At 57.0% G+C, this 21398-nt stretch overlaps 2 protein-coding genes across 2 annotated transcripts in view; both read right to left on the bottom strand.

The window, feature by feature from the left end:
• EHMT1 (euchromatic histone lysine methyltransferase 1) overlaps window positions 1-1377 on the bottom strand; it is a 127484-nt gene extending 126107 nt beyond the window's left edge. Inside the window, exon 1 of the mRNA XM_027650168.1 lies at window positions 1289-1377. Within this exon, the coding sequence (XP_027505969.1) occupies window positions 1289-1309 (21 nt within the window). The 5' untranslated portion in view covers window positions 1310-1377. The remainder of the gene's footprint in view (window positions 1-1288) is intronic.
• Window positions 1378-4884: 3507 nt separating this feature from the next.
• Window positions 4885-21398, bottom strand: part of ARRDC1 (arrestin domain containing 1) — a 39998-nt gene continuing 23484 nt past the window's right edge. The window contains exons 3-8 of the mRNA XM_027650322.1: window positions 12931-12981; window positions 12225-12379; window positions 11571-11753; window positions 10948-11124; window positions 10361-10772; window positions 4885-9472 (exon numbers count right to left, since the gene is read on the bottom strand). Coding sequence (XP_027506123.1) covers window positions 9408-9472; window positions 10361-10772; window positions 10948-11124; window positions 11571-11753; window positions 12225-12379; window positions 12931-12981 — 1043 coding nt within the window. The 3' untranslated portion in view covers window positions 4885-9407. The remainder of the gene's footprint in view (window positions 9473-10360; window positions 10773-10947; window positions 11125-11570; window positions 11754-12224; window positions 12380-12930; window positions 12982-21398) is intronic.

Genomic DNA, 21398 nt, shown 5'->3' on the forward strand with positions numbered 1-21398 from the left:
ACCTGTATCACAGGCTGTGTACAATGCACACCTGTATCACAGGCTGTACAATGCACACCTGTATCACAGTCTACATGAAGCACACCTGTATCACAGGCTGTGTATGTTGCACACCTGTATCACCACCTCGTCGCTCTCTCTGTGCCCGAGGGCTCACAGCCAGCAGCTGCAATCCGGTGTTCACCTGAGGGCACAGACTCACAAGAAGTTTATATTCCCTAGCAAACGCAGGCAGGAGTCTGAGCCTGCCACGAAGCAGCCGGTGTTGCAGCCCCAGGTGTCCTCACATCCCTCCGGGGGACTGGGATCCGTGTCCAGTGGGAACAGCTGTGGCTGCCCCATCCCTGTAAGTGTCCAAGGCCAGGTTGGACGGGGCTTGGAGCAGCCTGGCCCAGTGGAAGGTGTCCGTGGCAGGGGGTGGAACTGGATGATTCCCTTCCAACCCCTTCCATAACTCTATGATTCTGTGCGCGGTGCGGCGGGACAGCCCTGGCCCGGCTGGGAGCGCCCGGGCGCGTCCTCCCGGATCAGCGGAAACCCCAAATGACTACTGAGCTGGGAGGAGCAGTCCCGGTCCCGGCTCTCCCGGGATGAGCAGTCCCGGTCCCGGCTCTCCCGGGAGGAGCAGTCCCGGTCCCGGTCCCGGCTCTCCCGGGAGGAGCAGTCCCGGTCCCGGTCCCGGCTCTCCCGGGATCAGCAGTCCCGGTCCCGGTTCTCCCGGGATCAGCAGTCCCGGTCCCGGTCCCGGCTCTCCCGGGATGAGCGGTCCCGATTCCTGCTCGGAGCTCCCCCGCCCCACGGACCCGGGACCCTGCATGGCTCCCGCCCGCCGCCGCCCCGGACCCTGCATGGCTCATAGCGCCGGCCCGCCCGCCGCCGCCGCCGCCGCGCCCGGCGGGGCCCCGGACCCTGCATGGAGCCGCGCCAGCACCGCCCCGCCGCATGGGGCGGCCCCGGAACATGGATGGCGGCGCCGCCGCTCCCCCCTCCCGCCTCCGCCACACGCACCCGCTCCCATTGGGGCGAGCCCCGGAATCTGTATGGCACATACCACTGACTCGCCGTGGAGGGGTGTAACTTATACAGAGTCCCGGGCCCCCCTACACACAATGGCAGCAGCTCCCACATTCTTCCCCTCAGAGGAGTTGGACTGAACCATGGGGCGGCGGGGGCACGGCCCCCCTCCCGGCCCCCGACAGAACCCGCCTGGCCCTGGGCGATACCACTCCACGCTCCCCCATCTTCCTTCCCCCCGCCCGGGCAGATGGACGGCGCCGCTCTCACTCACCTCGGCATCCACTGTGGCCATGGCCGGAGCCCCGGAGCGCAGCCCCGCCCCCCCCGCGGCTCCTCACGCCTTGGCTCCGCCCCTCGCCCCTCATTCTTCTCAATGGAGACGCTCGGCCTGGCACGGCGCATGCGCGCGGCAGCATGGCGCCCCCCGGGGGCGCGCGGTCCGTACGGTGTCATGGCGGCGCCCATGGGGAGCCGCCGTACGGGCGGTGGGGTGACACGGGGACAGGGGTGGGATGGGGACGGACCCCTCCGAACCGGCCCCCCTGCACCGCGGCGCGGCACCGGGAGCTCTCGAGACCCCACGGCAGGGGGGAAGAGCAGCCGCCGTTCCCAGCTGAGCACAGAATGAGCTCCCCGAGCTTCCAGCAGCACTTGGCCAAAAATCCTACACAAAACCCCTGCAAGGCCTCAGAAAGAGTCAAAAAAGCCCCTCCGTCCTCCTGCCAAAAAGTTAAACCATTGAAAATCATCTTCTTTTGTCTCTTCTCTCATTTTTGGGGTTATTTTTCTACTTTAGGTTATTTTCAGCTCAGCTCATGGAAGATCTTTGGTGTCTGTCTCACCTTAAGACAGGGACGGGGCAGAAGGAGCAACTCGCCCTGGTCCTGCCCCATGGGGGGGTCATTTCCAGCCCTTTCCCTCCCTTTCCCACACCCTAGGCACCCACAAGAGCTCCAACTCTCCCAGACCCCACAGGGCCCCTCCCAGTGCCCAGGCCCTAAACCCGTGACTGTAAAACAATTATCCCTTTTACAGCTCTCCAGCAAAGCAGAAAATAGCAGGGAGATAAACACTTCCAAGGGCTCCTCAGCCCCACAGCTGCATCCGAAACCACCCAGGGAAATCACACCAGCCCCAGGGAGACACAGGGACAGGCAGGTGCCTCTGCACCAACCTCCTGGGCAGGGGAATCCTTGTTTCTTAGAGGGAAACAGGAGTCTTTAAGTGCCCTGACATCAATTTACACATTCATTATCAGCTCTCTGGAGGAACAAACTCCCTCCCTTGTCCTCAGGCTGGTTTCCTGCAGCCCCACCTCACTCCTCTCAGTGGGTAGAGAGACATTTCTGTCACAGCCTCCTCCTGAGGGGCAGCTCCGATCTCTGCTCCCTGTGAGCAGTGACAGCACCCAGGGAATGGCTGGAGCTGTGACAGGGCAGGATCAGGCTGGATCTCAGTAAAAGGTTCTTCCCCCAGAGGGTGGTTGGGCACTGACCAGGCTCCCCAGGGCAGTGGGCACAGCACCAAGGCTGCCAGAGCTCCAGGAGAGTTTGGACAACACTCTGAGGGACAGGGTGGGATTGTTGGGGTGTCTGTGCAGGGCCAAGAGTTGGACTGGACAGTCCTTGTGGGTCCCTTCCAGCTCAGAATACTCTTATTTTGCTTTATAGTGAGACGCTCACCCTGCAAAGTTCTGAGTCAGGGCGGCAGCAGAGGGGAGACGTTCTCCAGAACTTCTGTCAGGTGCCAGGGTCACATCTGGGGTTATCCTGCTCCCATCCAACACCTTCACCCCACGGCCCCTCCTGTCCCGGCTGTGCCAGCCCTGGAGCCGTCGCTGTATCAGACGATGCTCTGACTGACACCAGGGGGGTTGTGCTGGCGGAGCTCAGGGAGGAGTAGAGATGCCCCCGGTGCCCGCACAGAGCGCGGTAACCCGGGTTTTGGGACAATTTGTGACAGCAAAGCGCCGCCGCGCTGCCAGAGCATCCCCAGCGGGGACCAGCACGGGCCGAGTGTCCCCATCGCTCACCCCAGACCCGGACCCCCGGAGCCCGCAGACCCCCCGGGGGTGTCGATGGAGGTATTTGCGTGTCTGTCTGAGAGCCCCTCATGTGCTCCAGAAGCCCCTCAGCGCCTCGGGGGAGCCCCCAGGACCCAGCGAGCGGCCCCGGGTCCGGTCCGGGCGGGGAAGGAGCAGCGGCCGCTCCCGCCCGGCAGCGCCGCGGTCAAAATAAGAGTCCCCGGGCCTGGGGACCCGCCCCCCGCCCGCCCCATCCCCTCAGAGCAGCCTCTCCCCCAGTTTGGCGGCGGCAGCTAATTCATTCATTCATTAACTAACTAACCAACCACCCCAGAGAACCCCCGCGCAGCCCCGGCAGGGCCGTGGCAGCGTCCCCGCGGAGCCCCCGCCGCGGTGCCTCGCGGTGTGTGGGGACACGGAGCGGCCCCGGGGGTCTCCCCGCTCTCGGATGAGCCGAGCCGCGGAGGGAGGGGGTGGTGGGGTGCGTGTCCTTCCCCTGGGATCCTCCCGGGATGGGGTGACTGGTCCTTGCACAAAGAACCACCGAAATGGGGAGGCTGGAGACCCTCCGGACCAGCGAGGGTCAGTGTCACCCTGGACATCACCGACAACCCCAATTAGGGATGCTCGGCATCGCCAACATCCCGCCCTGGGGATGCTCCACGCGGGGTGTAGTGAATTACCTGCCTTCATCCCTGCTCCTACAAACCACCAACACCCAGGTCCCGGCACCCCGGGGGTCCCGTGCTGACCCCGGACAGGGGTGAGGGCGGTGGGTGAGGCCAGACGCCCACCGGGACAGGCTCTGGGGGCTCCTCTCCTCTGGCATTTGATGGGGCTCCGTCTTTCCCAGATGGAGCTGGGGACGCTGCAGCCACCGTGACAAACTTCCCTGGGCCGTTAGGGACAGGAAAGGCTCCCGCGAGAAGCAGGAATAACCAGGAACACACAGAGCCCTCACATCCCATCGCCACCGGCCACGGCCCTTGTTCCCCTCAAACCCACCGGCTTCGCCAACACCAGCGGGATGTGCTGTGCCATGAGTTCCCTCTTTTCCTGGAGCAGCTGCTGCGAGCCCAGAGGGGACCGGCAGAGCCAGGACAGAGCTCAGGGCTCGGCCCGGGACAGAGCTCAAGGCTCAGGGCTCGCCCAGGCAGCCGGGGCCGTCTCGCAGCCTCTCCGCGGCCGCTCCGAGCTCCAGCCGGGCGGACATCGCCCTCTCCCGCCCGAGCCGGGCGAGCGGAGCCGGAGCTGCACATCCTGGGATTCCTGCCAGCAGGAAGAGCACAACCCAACCGCCCCAGCGCTTCCTCCGGCCGCCTCCCTCCAGAGGGACCTTCCCGCGAAGTGGAGCTTCCCGTGAAGCTGTGCCAGGGGAGGGTTGGGTTGGATCTCAGCAAAAGGTTCTTCCCCCAGAGGGTGTTTGGGCACTGATCAGGCTCCCCAGGGCAGTGGGCACAGCACCAAGGCTGCCAGAGCTCCCGGAGGGTTTGGATAATGCTCTGAGGGCCAGGGTGGGATTGTCGGGGTGTCTGTGCAGGGCCAGGGGTTGGACTGGATGATCCTTGGGGGTCCCTCCCAGCTGAGGGTATTCCATGGCTCTGTGACTGACCACGGGAACAAGTAACAGCTACTTCAACACACCAGGGTCTTCCCACCCCAGCAGTTTCCCCTCCAAATTAGACTTTGTTTTAGCTTTGGCTATAACCAACTTTCAAGCTCCAGCTCCAGCATGGATTCCTCCACTGACAGCCACGAGCCACTTCCCACCCTCTGTGCCCTCCACCAGGCCCCAGCACACAGACAGCTCTCATCACACCCCCCCGAGCAAAACACCCATGGGCTTAAAAAAAAAGATCATCTTTATTTACATTTTTTCAGTTCTTTACATTTGGGGGTTTAAAACCCAGGACAAAAAATATTCCCCAGAAGCCGTGGTAAACGTGGAAAACTGTGAGTTTACATTGGAAAACCCAGTAATAAATTGCACAGAAGTCTTAGGTTGTACAGAGCCGTCACAAACTGTTGTATAAAACCCCAAAATCTGCAAAGAGAACCACAGGAATAAAGAATTATAGCCACAAGTAGTGGTGCAAGAAAGGGCACAAGTTTGAAGGGTTTTACCCCACCAGTCTCTCCCGGGGAGGAGGGATGGGACATTCCTGTCGCAGATAGTTGGAAATACTTTAAAATATAGAATAAAACCCAAAAGGAGCCCAGAACACCCTGTATCTCCTCTCTTGTGCTGGCTCAACAGGAAAACTTCCTAGCAGAAAATATTGACTTTTACAAAACTCCTGAAAGTTCAGCGGGAAGCTAAAAAAGAATCACTGCCCAAGAGAAAGAAGAACCTTCATGTCCCCTGTCTCCCCTTCCCCATCTCCTGCAGGCAGTGGGACAGCAGGTGCCAAAGCACGGTTTGGTAGGACACAAACACCACTGGAAAAGCCCAATATATGGAGGTGGAATGTGTGGAGAGCAGGAGAAGAACGAAAACATGAAGGACAAAAAAGCAGCAGGGGGAAAAAAAGAAGAGGGCTGGTGATATTTTTGGTATTTTCCATTGAATGCTGAGTTTGGAAATAATTAACTCACAGGCTTCTCCCGTGCCCCACTGCTCCCCCTCCCCATTTCAAACAAACCCAGAAACAATTGCTTGAATAATCTGAGCCAGGAATTTGAATGAATTCCTCCCAACTGCTGAAGTTTTTTACCCAGAGCTGGTTTCCAAAAAATGGGCTTTTTTTCTTCTTTATGCCAGAGTTCAGGAAGAGGAGACAGGGATGACCAAGGGCCTAAGGGAGCTCCCCAGGACTTCAGGAGGTGGAAGCCAGAGAGGCTGCAGAGAGCCAGAGGACATGGCAGTGAGGTAGAGGGGAGAGAGACTGATCCTCCCTGGATTGGGTGAGTGGCCAAACCCAAACCCAAACCTTGGGGTTTGCTCCCTTGGGCTCAGCCAAAGCCCCCTTATGTCCAAGGATTTGTTGCCGCAGCGCCCTGGGGAAACAGGTGGGCTCAAGAAGGGCTGGGCTAACTCCTCCATCCTGCAGCCCTGGCCCATCCCAAAGGGCTCCCTGAACCATGGACAGGGCTGGCTGTGCCAGGCCTCCCTCCCCTGGGCAGTGCAAGGACAGGCAAGGCTGGGCAGGGGCGATGGAAACCACAACTTCTCGCCCATTGTGTCCCTTCACTTGCACAACACCGAGGCTGCTCTGGGGCAAACTCGGGGTATAAACCTGCTGCACCCTGGCCAGAGCCACCTCCCAGGGCTGGCAGAGGGCCCTCTCTGCAGGGTCTGTGCTGTGCAGCAGCCCTGGCATCCAAAAGGATGAGGTGTAGTTCCAACTCCTTCCTTCTCCCTCCACAGCCGCCAGTGGCGATGGACACTCCTCCCTGGTGAAAGAAGAGTGTTCCCACTTGCTCCTTGCTTTGCAAAGAGGACTCTGTGGAGTCTCCTTGCTTTGCCATGAGGACAGCAAGAGGTGCCCCAGGGCCATTTGTAGCAAATACAATTTGGGAAAGCAAGCTGAGGTGCATGCAGAGATGGCAGTGCAGAGATGGGAGTGGGTGAGGCACAGCCTGGTTCTCCTCTCCACAGCCTCCACCACAGATGGTGCATTCCCAATGGAGAGGTGAAACAAGGAGCACAGACACTGACTGGGGGTCTGGACACAGTAATCAAACACCATTCCCATTTTCCAGCCAAGGAACATGGGCTGCACATATCACCAGCAGCTCAGCTTCAGGCATGGAGAACAAGGAGCAGCCTGGCCCTGGCTGCCTTTCCCAGAGCCTGGCTGGGTCAGGAGCCTGCAGACCAACCCAGCAGCTCCAGAGGCATGGACAGCTCACAGGAATTTTTCCAGAGGTGTGGAAGGGATTTGGGTTGAGGCCTGAAAGGAGGGTTAGGTACAGGCAACAGCAAGGAAAGCTACAGGCTGAGCCAGGCAAGACAGTTCAACTGAGAGGAAGAGCCCCAGGGAAGAGCTGTACCTGCCTCTGACCCCCTGCACATCCAGAATGCTGCTCATGGCAGGCTGGACCACCAGGCAAAGACGAGTCTTAAAAAACTGGGCAGAAGCACAAGCTGAGCAGAGAGTGAAGAAGGTTCCATATGTCCAAGACACACATCACACCCCAGGCTACCTGTGATGACAACATTTAGGCAACACCTACACGCTTCAGACATGGGATCACCAAAGGGTGGGTGTGGGGAGGAGCCTTCTTCTATTTTTAGTAAATTTATTCCAAATGGCTCTTTAGGCTGATGGTCTCCAGCCCTTCCAGGCAGACCTTGGCTGTGCCACTTCATCCTCCTGAAGGGAGAGTCCACCCTCCTCTTCCTCTCTGCCAGCCCAGCCCTGGCTTTGGGACACGGGGATGGGAAAGCAGCAGTGCAGTGGCTGCTCTCTCCAGAGCCAAGCCCACATGGTGCCAAACTCCCTGCAGCCATCTGGAACTACAAGCCTGGCACTGCAGTCAGGACACATCACATTTATTTTCCCCAGGCTGCCTTGGCAAAGGTCACTGTCCTTCCTGGTGAGAGCAAAAAAAACTCATTTCATTTTGTAAGAAACCAGCAAGGTGCATTCCTGGATTTGGCATGAACAGGCACATGGAAAAGCATCAGAAATGGATGAAAAAAGCACAGCACTTCTCTTAGAATAATTTATTAAATACAGCGTTAAAATTTGTATTTACGAATTCAATCATTAAAAACAAAACTTCATCTCATATATATATATATGTATATATATATACTCAGGGACAATGACAATCACTCTCTCAGCATCGGTGCATGTTGTGCCAGCACTGCTCAGAATGGCACCTTCGCTACACTATCCTTAAAGCAGTTCAACACTTAAAAAAACCCCCAAAATAAAATAAAAAGCATTTGCAAAGAAAGAGTGCAAAGCAGGGCCTGCCCCAGCTGCCTGCAGGGTGTGCAGAGGTGGGCTGAAACGAGGAGGCAGTGGCTGTAAATGCTCCTAAAGGGCTGTCAGACATTGCCTGCCCAGCCTGGGCCGTGTGGGGACCAGCTCTGAGGTGCCAGAGGTCTGGAGGACGCAATTCCAGCCGTGGCTGGGCGACCGTGGCTCTGAATTATGTGGTTTGCTCAGCTTGGGCAGGCAATACTAGGCAAGCTAAACAAGGGGGGGGAATAAAAGCATAAAAATGAAAAGAAAAACCAGCTTCTCCCCCCGAGCTGCCGGGTCCGGCGGAGGCTGCGAGCGAGGCACAGCCCTGTGTCCCCACACGCTCCTGTCCCTCACTCTCACGCTCTGCTGGGGCTCAGGGGACAGGCAGTAAACCAGGACCAGAGCAGGCCCTGGCCCAGCACCCTCGTGTGCTGCCTGGGCAGTGCCAACCACTCCTGCAGAGATCCCAGGCTGAGCCCCCACGGAGGGTGGTCCCAGAGGGAAGAGTTTCACGGGTGGGGCCCTTGGGCAGGCTCAGAGGTAGCGTCAGACAGACTCTTGTAACTTGATCATCGTGTCATTCTGGCCTGGGAGGAGAGGGCACCTTGCAGGGCACACGGGATGTGGTTCCCCTACATGCAGAGTGACCAGCACTGTTATCCCAGGAGTGAGCCAGGAGCAAGGATGGGCTGTGTCTGACAGGAACTTTTCCATGCTGGAAAAGGGCAGAAGGTGGGTGGTGGGCACCCCATGGAACACCAGGCTCTCCCCCCACAGCCCACTAGGGCCTCTTGGGTTATGAGCAAGTGCCCCCACGAGCTCCCCACTGCCACAGGGCCAAAGGCTGCCAGTCACTCACCCCACAACACGGGTACAGCGAGGGCTTGTGCTTTTGGCTTTCTGAAAGTCCCTGACCTCCCAAACCTGCTTACTCCAAGAAACCTCCTGCTACCCTTAAGGACCTATGAGGACAAGGAGGAAGGGCTGTCAAAACCATTTCTGGAGAGCATTTCTGGCCCCTAAAAGAGAAGAGAAAGTCCACCCAGCCCAGCCTCCCCCTGCAGTGGAGATGTGCCAAGTCAGGAGCATTTCAGATAAGGCATCGCGGGTGCTTTGATAGTAAAGCAGTTAGTGTTGACTACAGTACTGGAACAGGCTGCTGCCCAGGGCACCCCAGGGGCACAGCCAGCTCTCCAGCACCTGGTGCAGCAGCAGGACACGGGTCAGCTTCCCAGACCTCTCCTACACCCATGCAGGCTGCTCTGGCTGCCCTTTTTTTGGTTTTTTCACCCTCTCCCTTAAAAAGCCCAGGCTGGGATGTGCCAGTTCCCCCCCCCAAGCAGCCAGAGAGACAAGAAGACGCCTTGTGCTGTACCAGACTTTGCCACAGGCAGGTGCCCCGTGGCACCAGGGTGGGCAGCACCAGCAGGGCTCGGAGCAGGGGAGGGCTAGTTGCCATTGCTGATGCTGGAGTTGGCAATGCTGCAGCTCTGCTCATAGGATGGAGGTGCCTCTGTGGGGAAAGGAAGAATGAGAGCAGTTATGGCGAGTGTTTGGGAGGTTCTCTTCGCCCCAGTCTGTGTAACCCAGTGCAGAGTGAAGCAAACCACTGCCACACACAAGCACTGCCTGCCAGGACCCCACAGCCTGAGACACGCAGGGTCTGTGGGTGCACACACAGGATTTGAGCCCGCCAGTCCCATCCCTGCCCTGATACATACAGGGGTTGAAGACACCACCTCCCAGTCCTGTTCCATCCCTCCCCTTCTTTCACAAGCTTCTCCCTCACTCCAGGTGACCTGTGCTCCATGTGCCCCAACCCAGGGCTGAAGTGACACTCAGAGTGTCCCGTTACCCCAGTGATAGCAGATGGGTTGATCTGGGTGCTGACAGACACTGCTGGCCCCTGCCACCCCAGCATGGCTCCAGGACTCCAGCACGCCAGGATTTCCCCAAGCTTTCCCGCCCTGGATGGTCTGTCAGCTCCCGCCCCCACAGCCCGTGTGCTCAGAGCAGCTGCAGGCCCACTCCAAGGCAGGCAGAAGATCTCAGTGACATCACTTTCCTGGCTCTGCTCCCACCAGCCTCACCACAAGCCAAGGGAGTTTTTCCATCAGTGGGAGGCTGAAAGCTCATTCAAGAACAGGGAGATCCTCTCAGGGCGAGCCCAGGGCAGGCAGGGGTGCAGACATGGGAAGGACAGCCAGCTTTTACAGCTGGAAAAGGGGAATCCTCCAGAGGCTAAAGCAGGCAGAGGGATCTCATGACCCCCTCTGACACCAGCCTCCGGCAGACTGGCATTCCCAGATTCCCACCCAGGTCACATCGAGCAAAGGGATGAGTGGTAGGAGCCCTGTACCCCCCACTGCCAGCCCTGTCAGAGCCCAGGAGTGTTGCTCACCATAGGGGTATCCCCACGTGCTGTACTCAGGAGGCAGGATGAGGGAGCTGGCCGTGGGCACGGGCACCACGTTCCCCTCAGCGTAGTAGGGGACAGTGGCTCCCGTGGACAGGCAGAGCGTGGGGTGGTTTGGGGAGCCCGTCTGCTCCGAGTCCGCCCGGATCTCCTGGAAGCTCAGTCCTGGGGCGTAGCTGAAGGGCTGCTGCTGGGAATGGCTTTTGGTGGGGATGGAGACATTGTCCATGGGGTGATATCCACTGGCAGCCTCCTCTTCCTCTGGGGGGGCACTGGGAACCACTGCAGATGGGATGTGCTGGATGGAGCGGGAGGGACTCAGCGGGACCCTGTTCACAGCAATGTTACCAATGTAAATGGGGAGAGTGACAGAAACCTCTGGGGACTTGAGGGAAACCTGGAAGAGAAGGAAAAAACAGTGGCATCCTCATTACACTTTGCAGTGGGAAGGTTCACCTGATGTCAGGACCACCCACACCCCACAGCTACAGAGCTCAGAGACTGAGCTCAGCCCAGGAGGGAGCACAGAGCCACAGCCCAGGGACGCTCCCCAGGAGCACTGCTGAACTCACTTGGATGTAGTAGTCGATGTGTATGAGGCTGCAGCCCTGCAGGATGGACTGGGGCAGTGCTGGAACCAGGATCTGCTCCTTCCATTCCGCGTGTTTCCAGGCTTTCACTCCTGAGCCTTCCACCTCCGCGATGGTCCTCAGGTCATAAATCCAGCGCCTGGATTTGTAGGCCACTTTCTGTACAGACAGGGGAACATACAGGTAGCAGAGAGGCTGTAGATGGTCTTCTGTCTTCCACAAATGTAAGTCAGGACACAAAACCACCCAGCTCCTTGGTCAAATAAGCACAGGACTCAAAACCACCTAACTGCTTTGTCAAATAAGCACAGGACACAAAACCACCTAACTGCTTTGTCAAATAAGCACAAGCACAGATCTAACAGGCATGTTACAGGGCAGGAATACCCATAGTTACATGATAGACTGAGTAGGTGTAAGCAAGACAAGTTCTACCTCCTCTTTCCCCAGGAAGGTAGAGAGAAACCGAGTTAGTCAGGTTTGGCCTCCTCGCTGCCACCTCTCAGCAACAGGCAGCAGAGATTCACACAGGGGAGAGCTGCCCCAGGTTTACAGGGGAGTGGAACACCAGCACAAGCTGCAGAGTCACCCTTTGGGATGCTCACCTGGAGCAGACTGGCAACCACAGCGCCGGTGTCCCGGCCGGATTTGTTCTCGATGTCCGTGCGGAGCTGGATCGCCTGTCCCACGATGTACCCCCTCAGGTCCGACGTGGCCGTCAGGATGATGTTGCCACTTTTCACAAGCTTGTAGTTGAACTTCTTGGTGATGGACATGGTGTTGGGCTGCTGCAGGACAGCAGAGACAGAGATGTTGGCTCAAGAGAGTCACAAACACTCAGAGATTTGAAACAAGCAAGCGGAAATATCTGGTCTGAGAGGACGCAAAGAACCAGCAACCTGGCACTGCCACACACAACAGGTCCCACTGCTCCAGACCCCCACTTCCCTGGTCCTATTAGTTGCTCTTCCATCCAAAACAAGTTCTCCAGACCCAGATCTCTCCAAGCACCTGAAGCTATTGGCCAACATGTCTCTCTGCATGCTGAAAATTCACCTAAGTCTTTCAAAGCAACACACAGAAGAGTCAAAAATCATTTGGAGCAGGGGCTGGTGGCAAAGCAGGTCAGATCAGGAGACCTTGTCCTGCTCTTGCATAGTCAGAGAGTTGTCCAACCACACAGTGACTCCTCAGACAGCAGGACAAGGACAAGTGCTGAAGTGCTGGCACTTCCCAGTCGTGCCCCTCCTCGTTCCTACCTCGATGTCAGGGATGTCGTTCAAGTTGAGAGGGCACAGAACGTAGAAGATTTTGTTGCATTTGTAGTCCTTGGAGAAGCGAGGTGTGTCTATCACAGCTTTCACCTGATGCAGGACCTTGCCAAAAGGGCCTTCAAATGATGTAGGAGCAGAGGCTGGAATGGAGAAAGAAAAGGATCAGAAGGTTGTGACCACCCACCTTTAAGGGGAAGGAAGCACTCAAGGCTGAGTGAGGCCAGTTTCTGAACTGGAAGTATAGTGCCTTTTAAACAGTTTTCCTCTTTTTAACAGCTTTCCTCTTTGCCTGAGGAGTTCTGCAAGGTTTCCCAAAACAAGACCTGGGGTTGAACACCTAGGTCACTCAGACCTTGTTGCAACCTCCTTTACAGAAGGGATCCTCTGCAACCCCAGGTACAGGAGCAGGGATCCTCTCTCTGAGCACACTGTGTGCAGGACCCCTGTGCACACCCAGAGCTCTCAGGGTCACACTCAGAGAGGCACCAGCCACAGCTCTCACCTGGCTTTGCCCCACTGGAGAGGCTCCCACCTGTCTGAGCTCTCTGAGCCTGACCCTACACTCCTCTCATGTTCCTAGGCCCAGCTGTCACCCTGCCTCTGTCACCCAAGTCCTTCTCAGCACATCTCGAGAGGCTGCAAAAGCCAAGGCTTAAAGGGAAGGGCCTTCAGCCACTTTTGTGTATCTTACCTGGCAGCAGGAACTGGAAGGGAAAGTTGTGCTCTCCAGGTGTCAGGACCCCTGTAGAAAAAAGAGTGAAAGGTAAGTGGGACAGGCTGACAGGCCTTGTAATGTGTGACCTTCTGGAGAGCACAATCTTCTGGAGAGAGAGGCCACCACCCAAGGAATCACACACACAACCTGGGCAGCAGCTGCCTACAGCCACTGGACAACTCCAGATCCAATGGGCAGCACTTGAGAAAACAGCAGAACCTGTGGCTGCCACCCACCTCTCCTTGGGACAGATGTTTATGGTAAGATAACCTCTAAATAATGTCTTTTGGGGCAGGGTTTCAAGGATCCCAGTGCCATGGCAAGTGGTTATCCCCAGACTACCAACACAGGGCACAGAGCAGGGCTGCTGTGTGTTTATTTTTCCCCAAGCCTTCCCCCTCACAGGCAGTCAGGGGAAAGGTGAGAAAGCACAGGCACTGTCTGAGGCTGGTATGGGGGTCTGGTGGGCACCAAGCCCCTCACAGACTGCACAGGATTCAGGAGCTGGAACCAGAGGTCCATCCACCCCTGGTCCCACAAAGGGCCCTGCAATCCCTCAGCCTGGCTGCTTAGAGCACAGGAGCCGAGGAAGATATTTCTACAACATTAAAACCTCAGCACTTGTTTTCTTCAACAATTGTTCTGCAACAGAGGCCTCCAGGGCACAGAGCAGAGCCAAGAGCCAGTGCACAGCTAAAACAACAGCTACAGATTCCAACCCCCCAGCCCCATCCACCTTCCAGCACTGCCATTCAGATCCCAGATTCCCTCCCAGGCCAGGGTGAAGGCTGAACTGGACCCACAGTGCAATCCAGTAACATCAATCAGCTCCCAAAGTTGCCTCCAGTAAGAAAAGCACTAAGGTTTATCCACATTTGTTAAATCCATGTACAAACAAGAGGTTTTGTTTTTAAGCAGCAGTGCTGAGAGGAGACCTGGATGTCTGCTTAATGGAGACATTTGTTCTGCTTTGTAGGATTGTTGCTGGAGGTTCCAAACCCCCAGATTTGGCTGGTTCCTTTGTTGATGCAAGATGAGGAGACAGCTTGCCTGTTAGCAATGCTGGCTCCCGGAGCTGACAGCAAGAGAGTCCTGTTGTCAGGGGATTAAGTGGATTACAGGGAAGGGGGAGGTGGGGAAGAGAAGGGTAAATCCTCCCCACTGACACTGCACTCCAGGCAGGAGGCTTGACCTGTGCATCGTTCATGTTATGGAAAGCTGGACCTCTGGTTCTCTGCTCACTGAGCCACCCCACTGGGACCTGAGGGCACCCTGGTGAGTGCCTGTCCCACCCACAGCGCTGAGATAAATAACCCAGCACACACCTCGTCACTCCAAAGGCAGGTCGGGAGAGAATCAGAGATTTATACACTTTGTCCTCACAGAGAGGAGCGAGGTTCGCTCATTCCCATCACCTCCCTGCCGATTCCCCTCCCGTCCCCCAGACAAACCAGAACTATGTAGGCTAAAGTGCAGCACTCGCTGCCGTCACCAGGTGGAGGCACAAAGCCGGGCTCTGCCAGGCCTGAGGATCGAGAGCTGGGCAGGCACGGAGGGAGGTAGGTGTGGGACAGCCTCTCCTTTCCCTCCTGGCAAGCCTGGCTCAGGTAAAGGTGCCAGGTGAGATGCAGCAGGTGCCTTTGCTTGTTGGTTCCAGGATAAAGTCTGGCTGATATGAATAACTCCACTAACCCAGGGATTGTTTGCTGCTCAGAGGGTTTCTGCTTTTTAATGGGCATCATTCAACATTGATCTTACATCCATTATCCTTATTTTTGGAAAGTGAATCAATAATTGGAATGCACTGACTCTCCTGTGCAGCTTTGCAGTAACGGGGCTCTCCACCTGAAAGGCAGAGGGAGCAAGTCCTGCTCCTGCATTGCAGAAGGAAGGGAGGTGGGAATTCCAAAGGGCAGTGATCACCGAGTTTCCACCAAGACCTGAAGAATTCCCAGCTGTCTGACCTGCAGAGCCCCACACGAAGGTGCAGGCAGTGATTTCAAGTCTCCTGCTGAGAGCATGAAATCTTACAGCCTTTCCAGGACCCTTAGGATGAGCTCACAGACTCCACCAAGTGCAAATTCCCCTTTGACATTACAGGCAGCACCATCCAACAACTCATTTCGATCAAACTCCCGCCCAGCTCAGGTTCACCATCAGAAAGCTGGGCTGGAAGTGAACATTTGAGCACTTCACAGTTTCTAACTCCCTGCAGAGGCCAGGGGTGCTGCAGGTTGCTCACATAGCATCCCTGAGCAGCTCTCCTGGGAACACACAGGGCCAGCATCACTCACAGAGGAGGAGGTTTGGCTGTTGGAGCCACCGTGTGACTTGGAGACACTGACGCAGTTTCCACACAGGGAGACCAAACTCTGAGTAAGTCACCAGATAAGAACTGCCCACAGCTCAGCCTAAACAACCCTGATAGTCCAGACCAAGCCCAAGCACCCAGAGACCTGTTGGTGTCTCTGGGGAATGGCTGTGACCCCACGGAGCAGCCTCCAAAGCTCTCCCACAGCTCCTGCCTGCAACGAGCTGCCCACGAGGGCTGGAAAAGGCCCTTCCTGCTCTTTGCAGCCAGTGAGGAGCTCCCAGAGCAGCCTCCCCAGACTGAAGCCGTGCCCTGCTGCAGCTCACGTGGAGCAGGGGCATCACAGAAACGTTCAGCTCATGGACACAGAGCCCCAAGCCCAGCCCTGCCCCGAGCAGGGGGCCAGGGAAGCACAGCCAGCTCCATTCTCCACTCCACTGAGCACAGAGATGCTGCAGGCAATTAGCAGCAGCTCTTGCTTTCAGACCTGCTCCTCCCAGCCCACTCTCTTCTTCCCCCAAAGAGGGAGAAGCATCTTTAGGCACCCTCAACATCCTGGAGTGGCCATTCCAAGAAGCGTGGAAAGCAGAAGGGCTGTTGGAGTTCAGTGCCAGAGCTATTTCAGAGACAAAGGTCAATAAAAGTAAGGTGAAGAAAAACAGATAACCCCAAACAAGATGGGAGACTCTCATGAAGGCTTGGGCATGATCCAGAGTGTCTGGCAGGGCCACAGGGCAGCAGAGACTGCAGGTGAGCTTGGGGCCTGCCTGCCTCCCCCTGCAGCAGGAGGAGAGGCAGATATTCAGCAGTAACGTGACATCCATCTGCTCTTCCCCTCGGGATCCCTAAATTGGGGTGAAAAGGGTCCCCAAATACTCCTGGGATCCGACATTGGGGTTGAAAAGAATCCCTGAACAGCCAGGACAGCCAAACTGGGGGTGAAATGGGTTCCAAAAAACTCCTGGGATTCCCAAATTGGGGATGAGAAGGGTTCCTGAACACCCCTGGAACCTGCAAATTTGAGATGAAAAGGGTCCCCAGAAACTCCTGGTACCACCAAACTGGGGGTGAAAAGTGACCTCCAACACATGCAACCCCCAAATTGGGGTGAAAATGTTCCTCAAAAACACCCCTAGGGCCTCCAAACTGGGGGTGAAAAGAGTCCCCAGACCCCCTGGGATCCCAAACTTTGGTCCCCTAAAACACCTGGGACTCCCAAATAGCAAGAAAAAACTGGGCTTCTGCTTGCCTCTCCTGGCAGAAGATCCTCCAGCACAGACACAGTAGAGGTTCATTTACAACTTGCCTGGAATTCCAAAGCCAGCTTCAGTCTTCTGCCCTGTGTCTGGTGGAACGTTGGCAAATCTCAAGCCAAGCCCTCTTACAGCAGGAAGGGAGGTGGCAACTTCTTTTTAACTGGTTGGCAACTTTGCTCCTAAAGGCTGAACTTCCACTTCCAAATGCTGACTAATCTCGAGATAACAGGGAAAATCCACCATTCCCCTTGTCCCAACCACCCCTGTGGGCATGGGTAGGGCACAGAGCGACCATGAGCCAACACCCAGGTACTTCTCACATGGAGAACAGCAGCAAAAGCCACCTCAGCTCCCTGTGAGGGACACCTGCAGTGTCAGTCCCACACAGGGCCTTGAGCAGATCCCCAGGTCACAGCAGGGGAGGTGCAGCACCATGCAGAGCACCCAGAGCTGTCCCACTGCTGTGCAGCTCCAGCACCCAAGCAGCAAGTGGAACACAAAGTCCATGGGAAGCCACTCATTGCCCCTGTCTCTGCAGCCCTGAGAGCTTCAAGGAACCATCCAGGACATTTAATGTGCTGGTTTCACTTGCAGGTTGACTTTGCAACAAAGACAGTTGGTGGCAGCAGGCAGAGGGGAGCTGGTTTCCCACCATGGGGGGAACCACTGCCAACCCAACACCCGGGAAGAGCAGTCCTTTTCCAAGCTGCTCCAGAAGCAGAGGCTCTGCCAAACCACCCACAGCCCAGGCATGGGCACAGCAGGAGCTCAGCACTGCTCAGGGGGTCTCTGGTGGGCTGCAGTGCCCCTGGGCAGCTCACACACTCCCTGTGAGGGGACAGGGCTGTGCCAGCCACGCTGAGCCGGTCCCTCCCCATTCCCAGGAGCTGGAACAAAGGCCACACTGTGCTCGGCTGCAAAACAGCTTTTCCTGAAGTTTACGTGCAGCTAAAAATACCTTGAGAAAGCCGTGATGCAGCTGGCTGAGCTGGGCTCTGCTGTGGGGCCATACCTTTACTCCTGATAGGAGCCAGGCCAGCAGAGACCAGCCACCCCCACCCGGCCTTGGGAAACATCCTCCCTAAAAATTCCTGGAGGGAAAGAAGCTGCTGCCCCAGACAGGTTAGAAAAAAACCCAAACCCAGATAGCAGGAGCAGCAACAACACACTGATAGTGCAGAAGAGCCATCTTACAGCACAAAGCAGAGATCTCCCTGAAGCCAGAGGAGATTTGTCTGGTCTCTCCCATTCATGGCTCAGCTGCTTCCCTCCAATCCACACCTGGACAGGGGTTGTTTTCTTGTACCAGTGGATGGGGAGGAGTCCTGGAAAGACTCATCCTTTGCAGAAAGGAAATGCCCTGATCCAGAGGGCTGACGCCAAGACTTCTGCTGGGTCCCCTGGTGACACTGCATTGCCACCCAGAGACACCTTGCCACGCTGGAGAGGTTGGGCCTGGGAGAGCTTTGTGATGTTTGACAAGGCCAAGTGCACTGGGGTCAGGGCAATCCCAAGCACAAATACAGGCTGGGCAGGGAGGGGATTGAGAAAAGCCCTGGGGACAACACCTTGGGGGTGCTGGTGGAGGAGAAGCTCAACATGCCCCAGCTGTGTGTCCTGGGCTGATCCCACAGTGTGGGCAGTAGGGGAAGGGGGGATTCTGCCCCTCTGCCCCCTCAGGTGAGACCTCCCTGCAGAGCTGCCTCCAGCCCTGGGAGCCTAGCACGAACAAGGAGCTGCTGGAATGAGTCCAGAGGAGGCCACAGAGATGCTCCAAGGGCTGGAGCCCCTCTGGAGCCAGGCTGGGAGAGCTGGGAGTGTTCACCTGGAGAAGAAAAAGCTCCAGGGAGACCTGAGAGCCCCTTCCAGGGCCTAAAGGGGCTCCAAGAGAGCTGGAGAGGGATTTTGGATAAGGCATGGAGGGACAGGACAAGGGGGAATGGCTTCCCACTGCCAGAGGGCAGATTTCAGTTAGATATAAGGAAAAAGTTCTTTACTGTGAGAGTGTTGAGGCCCTGGCACAGGTTTCCCAGAGAAGCTGTGGCTGCCCCATCCCTGGAAGTGTCCAAGGCCAGCTTGGACAGGACCTGGAGAAACCCATTCTAGTGGAAGTTGTCCCTGTCCCTGGCAGAGGGTGGAATGAGATGTGCTTTAAGGTCCCTTCCAACCCAAACAAAGGTTTCCCTGCACTCACTGCAGACCAGCACAGGAAAAACAACTCTGTCATAGCTGTGGGGGGTGCAATGACCACTCGTCTGTATTTACACTGTTAAACAAATGATCCAAGTTGAGCTTCCTCCACCACAGCTGCTGAAAGGGCTTGGGCTCTTGTCCCAGCAGTGCTGCCAGGCCCCTGCCAGGGCAGAGCTGGCAGCCAGAGGAAATCACCAGCCCTTCAAATCCATCCTCCCTCCAGAGCGAGGGGAAGCTCCCTGCCCACGCCCTGCCCTGCCAGCAGCCAGCCAAGGGCTGGGAAAGGTCCTCTGGCAGCCTCTGCCCAGCACAAGAGCAGGGCAGGGCTGGGGTTCAGGAGGAGCCAACCACACAGGGACAAGGACACTGAGCTGCTGCATCCTGCCTGGGTTCCCAGAGCTGTTCTGCAGCTCCTGGGTTAGTGGCCCGTGCAGACAGGCCAGTCTGACAGCACCAGTGGGGCCAGATCTGCCTGGGCTGCATGTTCCAACCAGGACCATCTGCCAAACCCTCCTGCTAAGCTGGCTCCCCCAGCCCCAGCCTCTCCCTCCCTGGGGAGCTGGAGGCCACAGCCCTGTCTCCACAAGGCTGACGGCCACGACCACCAAGCCAGGACCTCCAGGATGGTGCCAGAGGGGGAAGGCACTGTGGGGAAGCCAGAAGGGGTTGGGAGGTGCCTTGGTCACTCAGGCACAAACACAACACACTCAGACGAGCTTTTATTACTCACCCCTGTGAAACCTCACACTGTGGGGTGCTGGGACAGCCAGCCCAGAGGTCTGAGCACACAGCAGGCTGCAGGCCAGGAGACATGGAGTGGCACAACTCACCCCTGCCTCACCAGGCTGCACCCATGGCTAGACTGGGACAAGAGATGAACATCACCAACCAGGCCAGGGAGGGGATTGTCCTGCTCTGCTCTGACCTGGGGTGGCCTCCCCTGAAATATTGGGGCAGTCTGGGTGGGAAGATCTGAAGCCATTAGAGAGTGTCCAAGGGAGGCAACGAGGATGGGGAAGGGCCTTGATTTGAAGCCATGGGAGGACACTGAGGGCACTTGGGGTGTTCAGCTGGAGAAGAAGAGACTGAGGGGAGACCTCATGGCAGTTCCAGTTTCCTGAGGAGGGGCAGAGGAGGGGCAGGAACTGAGCACTGCTCTGGGGGGACCAGGGACAGCAGCCAGGGAATGGCTGGAGCTGTGTCAGGGCAGGGTCAGGTTGGATCTCAGCAAAAGGTTCTTCCCCCAGAGGGTGGTTGGGCACTGCCCAGGCTCCCCAGGGCAGTGGGCACAGCTCCAAGGCTGCCAGAGCTCCAGGAGCATTTGGATGATCCTCTGGGGCACAGGGTGTGACCCTTGGGGATGAGCCTGTGCAGGGCTGAGAGTTGGACACGATGATCCTTGTGGGTCCCTTCCAACTCCACATATTCTGTGGTTCTCTGAATATTCTATGTTATACTCCCTCCATCCCCTGAAGAGGAGGATGATATTTGCTCTGCAACCACAACTGGGAACTGGAAGGTGCCTCTGCACCCTGGGAGTGGCTGAAAAGGGGCTCCCACCCCAAACCCCATCTCTCCCCATTGGTACCAGCCAAGCAGACGGCTGTGGCTCTGCTCCCTCCTGCTGCACACACAGGTGGAGGAGCAGAAACAGGCTGCTCCTTTGGAGTACACATATTTTTTGGTTCTTCTAGAAGAGGAACAGCAGGCCAGGCCATATGGCAATTCCTCTCTGGCTACTCAGCAAGTGATGCATTAATTGTGTTGGCCAAATCAAGTAGCACAGAAAGGTACCCTGTGCCTGCTGGTGCCCCTGCCATGGCTCAGAGCAATATAGTCTTTCTGCTGCTTGAAATCAGCCCTCCCTCTTCCCTGGGGAAGGTGAGCTGCTCCAAAGGTGCTGAGATGGAGTGATATCAGTGTTGCAGATGCACAGCTCGGGTACTGTCCTCTGGAGGCCCTCCAGGCAAAGAGCAGGAAAGCAGCAGGTTTGTGTTTTCCACTCTGGGCTGGAGGAAGGGGCAGCTCTACCTCTGCACTGTGCTGTGGGACACTGACCCCCCAGCCAGCACTCTGCCAGCACCCTGCTCACCCCTGCCCTCCTCTCCTTCTCCCCTCATCCACCTTTGCAGCTCAGAAAAATGAATATTAGATACATAACACATCTCAACACTGAAGTATCAAGCAAGAGGTCAGAGTTCTTTAGCTCACAGGAGGCTGCAGCAGAGCTGTCAGATGGGGAGCGTTAATTTTGCCCGTGCAAGGGCACTTGAGGTGACACTGAGCCATCACAGCTTTAGCACGAGGGCTCAGCTCAGGCTCTGGTGAACAAAGCTCATACACAGGATTACAAACTGCAACAAATGAGGGAAGTGCACACACAGACACAGAGACACCCAGGGAGCAGCCAACAGCCAGAGGAGTGAGCACAGCCAAAGCTGCCAGGAAAGCCTCAGCGTTCAGCTCGAACAAGAGCTCCCCTGCTCCGTAAGGCAGGGAGGGAGCACGGCCCCAGCAGGCTCCACCTTCCCATTCATGGCACCAACTCGCTCACAGCAGCTTTGCACACACACAGACACGGCAGGGACAACCCCCAGCACTCCAACATGGGTAATGATAAACCTTTCTGTAACAGAGCCCAGCATGGAGGTGAGGGCTCCACTGCCCATAAACCTCTGTGTCAG

Source organism: Corapipo altera, unplaced genomic scaffold, assembly GCF_003945725.1.
Source record: "Corapipo altera isolate COAL_440 unplaced genomic scaffold, ASM394572v1 268, whole genome shotgun sequence".
In the NCBI taxonomy this organism is placed as follows: Eukaryota; Metazoa; Chordata; class Aves; order Passeriformes; family Pipridae; genus Corapipo; species Corapipo altera.